General features: G+C 34.4%; 1 protein-coding gene across 2 annotated transcripts in view; it reads right to left on the reverse strand.

Annotated features, from left to right (window-relative positions):
• Window positions 1-12,178, reverse strand: part of rab28 (RAB28, member RAS oncogene family) — a 125,445-nt gene that overhangs the window by 97,268 nt on the left and 15,999 nt on the right. For both annotated transcript variants that reach the window (XM_062982093.1, XM_062982094.1), the window contains exon 2: window positions 3,255-3,351. In XM_062982093.1, the coding sequence (XP_062838163.1) occupies window positions 3,255-3,351 (97 nt within the window). The remainder of the gene's footprint in view (window positions 1-3,254; window positions 3,352-12,178) is intronic.

Consider the following 12,178-nt stretch of genomic DNA (forward strand, 5'->3'; position numbering starts at 1 on the left):
CAACAGACAACAATGTTCAATTGTAAGTGACACTGATCTAATTGGGAAAGTAAGGCAGATATACAAACTCTTTTGGTCTGACTTAATGCCATTAACAGGCTTCAACAGCAACCTTCTAAAAGTGTAAGTATAAAAGTATACTTGAGGCTTTGGTTAACCTTACTTAAAGTTTCTACACTGTCAAGATGGAACTGAAAACCTGTCTGTTCACCTTTTTTACTGAAGACTTTTAAAAGCCTTTTCATAGTGAAAATCTGTTTACTAGATTATACCCACAACCCTCCTGAAAGTATTTTGACTATGGCTCTTAAGGAGCTCTATCTGCAAAACCTCTGACTAACAGATACACTATTTTAAGCATTGAAATCTGCACAGTAGTTGCATACAGACTATACAGCATGCCAGATCATGAAACAAAATGAATTGGGCCACTGTTTAAAGCATAATTACCATGAACAAAGATTACTTTACGTTTCAAAAACATATTTCTCACAAGGAAGATATCCAAAAGGATGCTGAAATATATATGCCCTAATTCAAAATGCAAGAGGCCCAATGCAGATCCCTGCATGAAACAATGTGAGTTGGAGAAGGATCCATACTACAAAACAGATGGTTAATACCATCTGCTTTGCCAGCAAAAATAACCTAAATGGATGATATAACTATCTAGAACTGTGGTTCCCAACCTTTGGTCCTCCAGGTGTTTTGGATTTCAGTTCCCATAATTCCTAACAATTGGTAGGCTGGCTGAGATTTCAGGGAGTTAAAGTCTAAAACAACTGGAGGACCAAAAGTTAGGCACTACTGATCTAAAATCAGCAACCCTACAAAACTAACGCAATTATCGAACCAGCTAACCAGAGCCGCATGCATACCCGGGAGTGGTTACTGCAAAGGCAACACATGGACTGGCTCAAGTACTGGATATGAGTATAATACACTCTTTTCCCCTATGCAGACTCCAGAAGGAAGCCAACATGGCCACTCAATTAGAAGAACAGCTTCTGATTCAGCAGATATATCCATTAATGCAAGAGAATGGAGCAATTTTTACAATTTTTTCTTCTTGTATCTCTTTAATAACTTCCATTCTGCTCTGTAAAGTCCACCAACACTTTGAAATTAATTCTCAAGAGATCCAAGATGCAAAGGGCTACAGCAAAATCTCATCAGGTTTCTTCTGCAAGCTGGATCAAAACTACCCCGCAAGGGGAACTACACCAATTGATTCTATTCCCAATCTAAAACTGCAAAAAGGCCAGTACAGAAATTTAAAATACCCTTCCTGGACTGAAATGAATGCACAAAAGAAGTCACATTGATTGCACCCAAGGTAATGTATGCATGGATGTATCTAGCACTACAGCTTTAGTGAATCTGTTCTGAAACCAGAACACCTATATAAAAAATACCAAATTAAAGACTGGTATTTGTAAGATAGCCAAATATGAATTGAAATTAATATTCTGTTTTGATAAACTAGGAGATCATCATAATTAATGCAGAATCACGATCTGTTCTTTAAAAAATCTGGTTTCAAATCAATTTTTCAAAATTTGTCCTAAGAACCCACAACTCTTCAAGAAGCTACCCACTGATAGAGCTAAACAGAATAAATTATTTTTCTCACATTTACAACATTAAAAATTTCTTGTTTAAAAATATTCAATTCATTTATTCTTACTAGATTTGTAGTGATCTCTATCTCACAAATTGTTAAACTTTACATTCAATCCTTTAAAAGACTTTTTTCAATAAAATGTAAAGCTGGGGAACTCTTTTGTCGTTAAAAACCATATTTGGGGAAACTCTGGGAGAATAATTATTCTACATATTGACTAATAGATAAAAATACTTATAAGAATAATATTTACAAATGTTATGAGGAAACTGCTTAATAACTTTGTCAGACGTTGCAAGGCAAATAACTGTACAACATATTTAAGGATGGAGTAAAAGATAAGTATTTTCCCAATCCAATTAATACAATGTACACACTTAGCAACTGTAATCAACTGAGGGCTAGAGCACAATATACATTTTCAATTTATAAATCCTCATGTACACAGTGTACACATTCCAGTTGTTAGTGCTACTGTAAATATTACATAGCACATTCCTATACTTCTAGAAGACTAAGTAGGTTACTCCATTTACAAAGAAATAAGCATGCAGACATGGAATTCAGTAGCACATCCAATTGATTTACATGCTAACTATTACTCGCAAAGCTAGAAATAGACCAATTTTATGTTGGCATCTATACATGTGACCTATTTTCAGTGTAATGCTGACACCTATACATTTGATACTGGCTTTTCAGAAGGTAAAATATTTTGTAAAAATAATTACTGGTGTTATAATTTTAAAAAATGTTCAGAAGACAGCCTCTAAAATTTATTTAACAAACAAAAAGTCCAAAACGAATATATTGTTCAACAAAGCCATTCCTTATTTGTATTATTCTGAAACATCCCATAACTAATAAAAGTTCAATCTTGCAGCAAGATTATCAATTCGCCCTGCAGTCTGAGTGAAAACATTCCCTCCAGCTCTGACTTGCTAAGCACACCAGGGGAAAATGCATTTTACTGAATGTCTTTATGCTTGAAAATTATGATAAAATGAACAACTAGACCCCTAATTGTTCAAAAACGAACGTTTTAGAACTTCTCATTCTTTTTTAATTACTTCTTTATGTTTTCCATACCTTGTACTACAACTGGTATCTAAATAGTTTCTTTGCATCATGAAGTGAAACATCTTGAATGCTCAAACTGTATTTTTATGAGTGCCTAGGGACCCTGAATTTTAGTGGTCTATTAAATGCCAGCAATTTCATGCTGCCTTGCATAAGACAGCATTCACATATTACAGCCAAGCAATTCCATACCTACATTATACATGTATCCCTTCAACCTAACCAAAAGTGGGGGATATCTTATTTTAAAATATCTTTTGCAAAGAAACATTTTTCCATAGCTATATGTGGAATTTTTTCTTCTTATTCTGTACATGTTAATATCTACTTTAAATCCTAGCTACAAGAACCTGGGACAAGCATATGCTTCAGAATGTAATTCTTCAGACATAACACAAAATGATGTAAACAGACAAAGCTTCGACACTGCATTTCTTCAGATTCTTCAAGTAATACACTAATTCTTCATATAGTTAAAACAAATGCTTTTCCCAAACATTTTACCATTTCTCCCCACTTTTCAGTATTGTTCGTGTTACTCTCCTCTTACCTGGGAGTGTTATTCTTTTCAAAAAGAAGTCAAGTCCTATGGTTTGTTTGTACTGCTTCCCAAAAGCTTCTTGGGCAAAACGTGTGGCTAAGGAGGTCTAGAAACAGAATCACATCAAATTCACTTGGTATTTTAAAGGAGACAAAGAAGTAAAATATAATACAAAGTAGTTTTAGAATAATGATTTTAAAGTTCTATCTAACTTCTTTTCCTAAAATAAAAGTTATTTCTACAGCAGATTTTTTTAAAAGTTTTTTTTATTGTAAATAGTGCTACGTAAAATTATACAAACGTTCAGAACATTTTCCATCGGTAACACATGTTTACATTCTTCCTCATTTTTCTCCCTTCCTCCCCTCCCTCCCCTCCAGAGGAACAGTTTACAAATTTTCTATATTTATTACAATTGTTCGATCATGAGGATAATCTTGTTTAATTCCTTATATTTGTATTTCCCCTTTATTCTGTAAATTAAGTCTTTCCATTTTGCCTCCCATGTCTTTCTGATTTGGCTGTTTCTATAGTAACTTTTCCTTTCATTGATGTAGTCTTGGAGGAGGTAGTCTGCTAAATATTTATACCATATTTTAATGTCCCATTTCTTTTGGTCCTTCCAGCCTAAGGCGACTGTGGCTTTAATTGCATCTAACATATAATTTATTAATAGTCCCCATTTTTTAGTTCCCCCTTCACCTTCAATTTTCTGGAGGAAACTTTGTCTTTTGTTCCAATCTATTTTTATTCCTAACAGCTCCACCATTTCTTTCTTAATTGTTTTGTGGAACTTTTGTATTTTTTCGCAATCCCACCACATGTGGGTGTGTGTTCCGGTTTTCCCACAGTTGTGCCAACATTGTTTTGGGGAGGTTCTGGTTATATGGGCTAGTTGTACAGGCGTTCTATACCATTTTGTGTGGATTTTACGTTGCATTTCCTTTATCTTTAAATGTTTTATTTTATTAATTGAATTTATCCAATTTTCTATTTCTCTCTCATTACAACTTAGTTCCTCCTTCCAGATTTCTGTCAAGGTATTTTTTATATTGTATAGTTTTCCTGTGATTATTTTGTAAATGTATCACATGGTTCCTTTATCTTTATCTACTTTCCATTTTATTATTTTATCAAGATCTGTCTCTGGGATTTCCTTGCTCTTCCATTCTGTTAACTTTTTAGATAACCCTCTCCATAATAACCAATTTCCGTGACCGCACTTTTAGCTCCTCCCATTGCATTACTGGTCCGTCGGGTTTCAGTATGTCCTGGATCTTTGTTATGCCGTGTTGTTCCAATTTCTTTAACATGTTCCAGTATAACTGGGGATTTCTATTCTCTATGGAACCTATTGGGAACATACCTATTTTATTTATTGGAAGTTTATCTTGCCATTTTTCCCAGCATGTCATTGTTGAGGTCAAAGGACCTCCCTTTTAAGTTTTTTTAATTCTCTTTTTCCTATTTTCCCCATTAAACATGATCCATATTCCCATCCATTTGTTAATTTCTCTAATCTAGCCCACCTTTTGGGCTCACCAATGTATAGTTCGAGTAGCCTGGCCAATTGGCAAGCTTCGAAATAGTTTGGAGGCAAGGTGCTCCCCAGCTTCCACTTTCCTGTGACCTGAAGAATATTGAATTTGAAATTCTATTTTTGCTAGAGCCAATTATCAATGTTTTTATTGAATTATCCCATTTTTAATTATTTTAGGGGGGATACTAAATGGGAGAGTTTGGAATAGATGCAAGAATTTAGGTAGTATCATCATTTTGCATGCTTTTAACCTAGTTGTAATGTCCCAGTTCCATTTTTTCCATTCGTTAATTTGTTTACTTACTTTTTTCCATAATTGGTTATAATTTGTCTGAATTATATTATTTAGATTTTTTGGGATGTAAATGCCTAGATATTTTAACTTCTTTTCCCCCAATTTCACCCCTAGGATAGACTGAACTTCTTTCAGCTCCTTCCAATTTAGGTTTTAATGTAAAATTTCTGATTTTTCAATATTGATGGCGAGACCTGAAATCTTTTCAAATTTTTTAATTATTTTCGTTACTGCCTTTACAGATTCCTTTATTCCGCCCATAAGGACTACTGTGTCATCCGTGTATAAATTAATTTTTATTTCTTCTCTATCCAACTTATTATATTTTTGTCTGACCTAATTAGATTGGCTAAAGGTTCTATCGCTAAGGCGAAGAGTAGTGGAGGGAGAGGGCAACCTTGTTTGGTTCCGCTTTTGATTTTAATGGTTCTTGAATTAGATACATTTATTATAACCTCCACTTGGTTTTCTTTATATAATTTTGTAATTATTCCACGCATCTTTTCCCCCATATTACACTCCTCACATAATTTGATTAAATAATTATGCTTTGTAAACATCTAGTTTTATTAGGAGTAATTTTGCTTTCTCTCTTGTTGCGTGGTCAATTGCATTAAGAATGTTTCTGATTTGGTCAGCAATCGTTCTTTTTTTAATAAATCCATACTGGTCTTCCTCAATTAATGTGGGCATTATCTCTTTTAATATATTTGCTATAATTTTCGTGAATATTTTATAGTCTACGTTGCATAAAGTAATTGGTCTGTAGGAATTAGGATCATGTTCCTCCTTATTTGGTTTTAGAATTGTTATAATTTCTGATTTTTTTTCCATGTCTCTGGGATTGTTTTAGTTTCAATAATTTTGTTATACAATATTACTAGATTAGGGGTAACTTCCTCTTGGAAGATTTTATAAAAATTTGTAGTAAGCCCAGTGAAGAGTTAATTTTTAAGTTTTTTATTACCATCTCTACTTCCTTACTAGTTATATCTGTGTCCATTTCTGCTTGGGAATCAGGGTCTAATTTTTTATTGAGTAATCCTTCTGATCTCTCTAGCTCTTTGTACATATAGAGCTTTTCATAATAATTCGCCATTATTTCCTTTAGGTCTTCCTCCCTTGTTTTTATTTGACCTTTCTCATCTTTCAGTTTAATTATCTTTGTTTTCCCTTGTTTCTTTTTTAGAAGACTAGCTAGCTTCTTTGTGTTATTCATAGAGTTCACCTGAAAGTCATTTTTGACCCCGATGTATTTCTTTGTGGCTTCGATTTCCTCAAGGTTTTCTAGTTGTTTTCTCTTCTCTTTCCTCTTTATTTCCCAATGTTTGGTCTTTTTGAAATATTTGAAGTGCTGCTTCTTCTTCCATTCTCAATTTTCTTAATCTTTCTTTCTCTCTTTTATTTATGCCCTTCTCAATTGTGATACATTTTCCTCTGATTACTGCCTTAAAGGCATCCCAAACTATGTTTTCATTCATTCCTGGGGTTCTAGTCAGACTGAAATATTGAGTAATTTGCTCTTTTATCTCTTTTCTGTCTGTCTCTTTATAGGAGACTTTCGGATTGAATCTCCATTTTTTTTTACTGTGTTTCTGTTATAACTTCCCAATTTTAAATATAGAGGTGCATGATCTCCTGGCCATTGTTGGCCCACTTGTATTTCTTTTATTGGCATTACATTATTAATTCCTACCAGAAAATAATCTATAGTAGTGAAGGTTGAATGTCTATGTGAGAAAAAAGTGGGGATGTCCGAATTTTCCCCTATTCTATTATTAGCCTCTATTAGGTTCCAATTTCTAAAATGTATTTTGTAATTCCCTCCTGACTTCCCTGTTACTTTGTTCTTCACTTTTTTGTGCAATTGAAGGATCCAGTCCCCACCTACTATTATATCTCCTACTGCATGTTTTCCTATTTTTGCACAGATTTTGTTTATGAACTTGACTTGTCTCTGATTAGGGGCATACACACTTACTATGGATGCCTGGGTGTTGTTTATTTTACCAATTATCATTACAAATCTACCTTCAGTGTTTTTAATGACCTTTTCGAATTCAAAATTTAGGTTGTCCTTTATAAGTATGGCCACCTCTCTAGATTTGCTTGTTCCCAGTTTCTATCATTTATCAATTTTGATTTATCCTTTTTTGTGTGTGTTTTTTCCTGCAATAACGCTAAATGTACTTAATTTTCTTTTAACAATTTGGATAATTTTTGTCTCTTAACCGGTGTTGAAAGACTATTTGTATTTACTGACATAACATTTAGTTCATCCATCATATTTGGTTTCATCTTTTAGCAGTCTCCCCATGATTTTGTTAAGCAATGTTCCTTCTCTATTCTTAACTGTTCCCTCCCGCTCCTCCCATCCCTCCCTTTTCTCCCGTTTAACCCATACCCCCCATACCTCCCAACCCCCCCTTCCCCATCTGGCTTCTGATTCCCACCGCTGTACTAAGGGAGGAATGGCTGAGTAAATTCTACTCGCCTTCATCCAGATGACTCCCTGGGGATGAGCTTCCCTGCCCCCCTCCCTGTCCTCCATTTAGACCTCCCCAAAATCAAAGTAAATGTAATAGATTATATCAATAGACATTCTGCCATTAATTGTCAATCAATTATCAAATAATCCTAATGTAAACTCCCATAGGCCACAAATGAGGCCTTCCCTTTCCAGGATCACTGGCTTTAGTATCAAAGTTCCTTCCCATCTGATAGGAGGGTATTCATATTCTACTAACACCACTGGCTGACTTTATAATTTGAGGTATATCTAGTTAATCTAATTATCTACACAGTTTGTGGTTCACTGTATTTTATACAATTGTCTTTGTAAAAATAGTCCAGTCTTTCTAATTGTCTATATAGATTACAGTTTATAAATGCTGTCTTTAGACAGTGAGTAAGATGTTTGTAATCTCCACTGTCTTATTTCTCTCTACTTCTAGTTCCCATTCTATTTGGGTCTATTTGTTTTTCCTTAGTAAAGTAAAAGATAACTTTTTGACTCATTGTCGGCTTATATTTTTTGAAAATAAATAAAATTAAATTAACATACTACTTAATACAAAAAGTCCAGGAAGCTTCAACACAAAGCCTAAGAATCTTCACGTAACAGGAACACGCTTTTCTACCTTCTATTAAGTCAAGCCCCTGGTCCTCCTAGCTCATGGTTATCAAAACTGACTGATGGTGACTCACCAGGATTTGAGACAACCCTAACAAAACTAGACCTGGATCTGTGGCATTCAGAGAATCTTCTCTTCTATTAACCTGTTCTAGATCTTTTTCCAGATTAATTAGAAAGGTAACAAGCAAAGCAATTCACAATAACACTGGCCAAGATTTAAAGGACCACACAAATAGTTCATGAGCCCAGGGGGTATTGAAATTGTGTTTGCTAAGCAAGAGCACCCTCCCCACACTCAAATAACTTCAGAAACTAGAGTTGTTACAAAAGCAGTTTGTTGTATCAGCAAGAGGTATGAAGTTACCCTCCCCCTTGCCCAAATTAAAATGTTTCAGTGGGCTCAATGTAAAGCAGGAAGATAACAACTTAACCAAGACCACAGACAAGGATGAATGTCTCCGTGTATTTCAAATCGATGTGAGCCTTACATGCTCAGTCACAGGACTGTATTTGTTACATATTATGCTAAAATGCATAAAGACATACTGAAATTACAACTTATTTCCCTTTTTTTTGAGCAAAGAATTGGACTACAAAACAGACAGCATCTAAACTCCAAAGGATCATTGCATTCTGATCCACAGCGCCTGGGAAGTATAAATCGGTACCTCTATAAGATTTAACTCTCTCTCTCATAAGTGTCTTCACTAACTGTCAGTTAGCTTAAAAATCCAGACCAAACCAAATTCTCCAGTATTCCTTGACATAAAGGAAGCCCATAGAAGAGCTTCGGTATGAACCTAAAACAGCTAGTCAGTTCAAAAGTCTGTCATTGTTTCTCTCATTATGAGAACTAGCCACTCCTGCAATTTTAATGCACATGTTGCTACAACAACATTCAAGTTATAAATGCATGCCTAAAAAATAATGAATACTGATATCATTATGCTGATATCAATTTCTTGGCAAATTTCACCATTTCTAAGTATTTATTTATTACAGTATTCGTATCCCGCCCTTCTCACCCAATAGGGGTCCCACAAAAACAAATCAGATAAAATCACTGAAATCAATTTCTTAAAAAAAAAAAAACCTAAAAGCATAGTCTTTATAAAAATTGCATTGCTGTGAACTCAAAGTATTAAATATTCAAGAAACAGGTAAAAATGTTAAACTGCAAGCTGCAAGCTTTAGAACTGGAAAATAATGTATTTTACAATGGTTTATCATATTCGGTTTATATAAATAAAAGGGATACATAGACCACATTTTGTTTGAAATTTTGATTTAATAATGTATTCAGGGAAATATGAAAATATTCTAATATTTCAAAACAATAACATTAAAAAAGTTTATTTGGAAATAAATAAATACGGCATCAGGAAAAAACTTAAAAAGGAAATACATAGAAGAAATAACTGAAAATGCTCCTAACCCTCAAAAGTAAATGTTAAACCTTAGTAAGAAATAAAATATTTAAATTCTGAAAAATTCACAAACATTATATATCCTAACTCTCCACCACTATATTTACAGAGATTGTAAATATCAACTATATAATTCTGTGACATTCGGTATTCCCTAAAATGTTTCTAAAGGTATTAATGAAAAAACAGAGTGAGTTAACAGCTGCTAATAAGGGAAAGAAATGTTTTCTAAAAAAAATTATTCTTTCTCCTTAATGCAAAAAAATGAACAGAAAAACAGAAGCCTTTTCCTTTTTATTTTGAAGAAATGTAATATTACATAGATCAACCCTGTAACAAGTTATCTAGCTGAAAAACAAATATTTATTTGCCTAAAGTATGACAAAGTATGTTAAACATCTTCATCACACTGAAAATAATTTCTCTATAGATTTTTAAAAATTGACTCTTAAGTTCCAAGGACCATCAATATCCATATGAATTTTCCCTCGGCATATTTAAACATGGGACCCAGTAACCTGAACACAACAGCCACCATTAGAGTGATAAAGAATTCAAAAACTTTGACATCTGATTCCTCTACTTTTAGCTCTTTGGTTTCTTTGTAATTCTCACATTAGAAATGATTCTTGGAGACTTACTGATAACCATATATTACATTTACACAAATAATTTCATGTTTTCTTTGCACTAGTGACCAACAACATGCATTTCATAGTCCCATGTTATGCCATACCTGGCGCCCGTAACTGACTCACAGGGCCATGGCAAAATTCAAATCAGAACCCAAAGTATAAGCATCCTGCAGCATTGTCACCTGAATAGCTGTACACAATTTCTACCAATTACCATATACTGATACTGGGTTTGCAGAGAGGTTCTTTTTAAAAATGTCATGATTTTTTTTAATTCAAAGAAGCCAAAACAATGTTATGGTTTTGTACTATTGTGGTACTTCTTAAATCAGGCAATATAAAACAGAACAAAAATTGCCCCATGCCATTTTTCAGAAGCAAAGTAAAAGTAATGTGCTCTGGTTGTCAATACGTTGTCCCATTCAGAGGAAATCAAAATCTCTCTAAGGGGGAGAGGACACTGGAATTTGAAGGTGAGGAAATACAAGTAGTACACCTCACAACCTCTGAGGATGCCTGCCATAGATGTGAGTAAAACATCAGGAGAGAATGCTTCTGGAACATGGCCATACAGCCCGGAAAACTCACAGAAACCCAGTGATTCCAGCCATGAAAGCCTTCGACAACACAGTACACCTTATATATTATAAGCCCTGATTTCAATACATTGGAATGCTCCTTAGGCAAAAGTGATGCCCTGGTTCACTCAATGCAAACTTTAAAAAAACCCTTGTGCATTAAGTTAAAGAACACTGCTTGACAAGTTAAAACACACACACTGAAATCATACCAGTGCCAGATCATTAGTACAAGGAACTCCTGTTAGGAAATGCTGAATTATTCAGCTACCATGGCTATCAAACATAGTCCTCAATATAGCCCACTATACCCCCTATTTCATTCATAAGAATTGGTTTTTCAAAGAGAGAGAAAAAAGACGGATACATTTAAACATTTCAACAATCCCTTCAGCAGAAATATGTGTTTTGATCCTACAACTTACTCTTTGCAGTAGCAATTGTAATAATTATTCCTAAATGATTATTCTGTTCTATCATTTATTTATCCCTATATTAATTCATCTCCCACCATGACTAAAGACAAATAGTTTTCTTTAGATTCCTTCTCTTGGACTTCAACAAAATTTGTTCTTCGAGGAAGTGACTACTGACCAACAGATTAAAAACAAACAAACCATACACACAAACACACGCATACTCCAGACCACAAAAGTAACAGCTTGTTTAAGCAACTATGTGAATCACCAGTTGCATCATAGGCGTCTAAATTGTATGATAAATAAAGTAAATCTGAACACTTTCTCAAGTTCTGAGGACTTAGACTACTCAAAACAACAGGCATAATCAAATGAACAAAGCCTTTTTTCAAACTATTTTAATACCTGCCCTGCTCCCCCTTTTCTTCCTTGTTATCTGTCTAGCTTGGCATTTTTTACCAGTATTGGCACTGGAAGGATGGTGAAGGAGAGAAAGAGAAATACAGACTGTTGGCAGCAAGCTGCTGCAATTGGCATACCGTAAACAAACCAAAGCTGCCTCAGAATCCCACACTGAACATGCACAAACACCAAGAGATAGAGAAAAGGAGAAAGTTGGTAGGTTTACCTCACCAGCTCCGAGCAGCATGTTTTAAAATGTATAAACCTGGCCGTCATAAGAAAACTAGGAAGTAGTGAAAGAAAGAAATCAAACTTAGATTCATTTTCAAAAATGCTTTCAAGTAGCTACGGGAAATTCAAAATCTTTTTATTTAATACCTAGCTGTGCCCGGCCACGCGTTGCTGTGGCGAAGTCTGGTGGTATGGGAAATAAAGTATTGAGGAATTGGTGGTAGTTAAGGTAAAGGGTAAAGGTTTTCTCCTGACATTAAGTCCAGAAAT

This window comes from Anolis carolinensis, chromosome 5 (genome assembly GCF_035594765.1).
Source record: "Anolis carolinensis isolate JA03-04 chromosome 5, rAnoCar3.1.pri, whole genome shotgun sequence".
NCBI classification, from domain to species: Eukaryota; Metazoa; Chordata; class Lepidosauria; order Squamata; family Dactyloidae; genus Anolis; species Anolis carolinensis.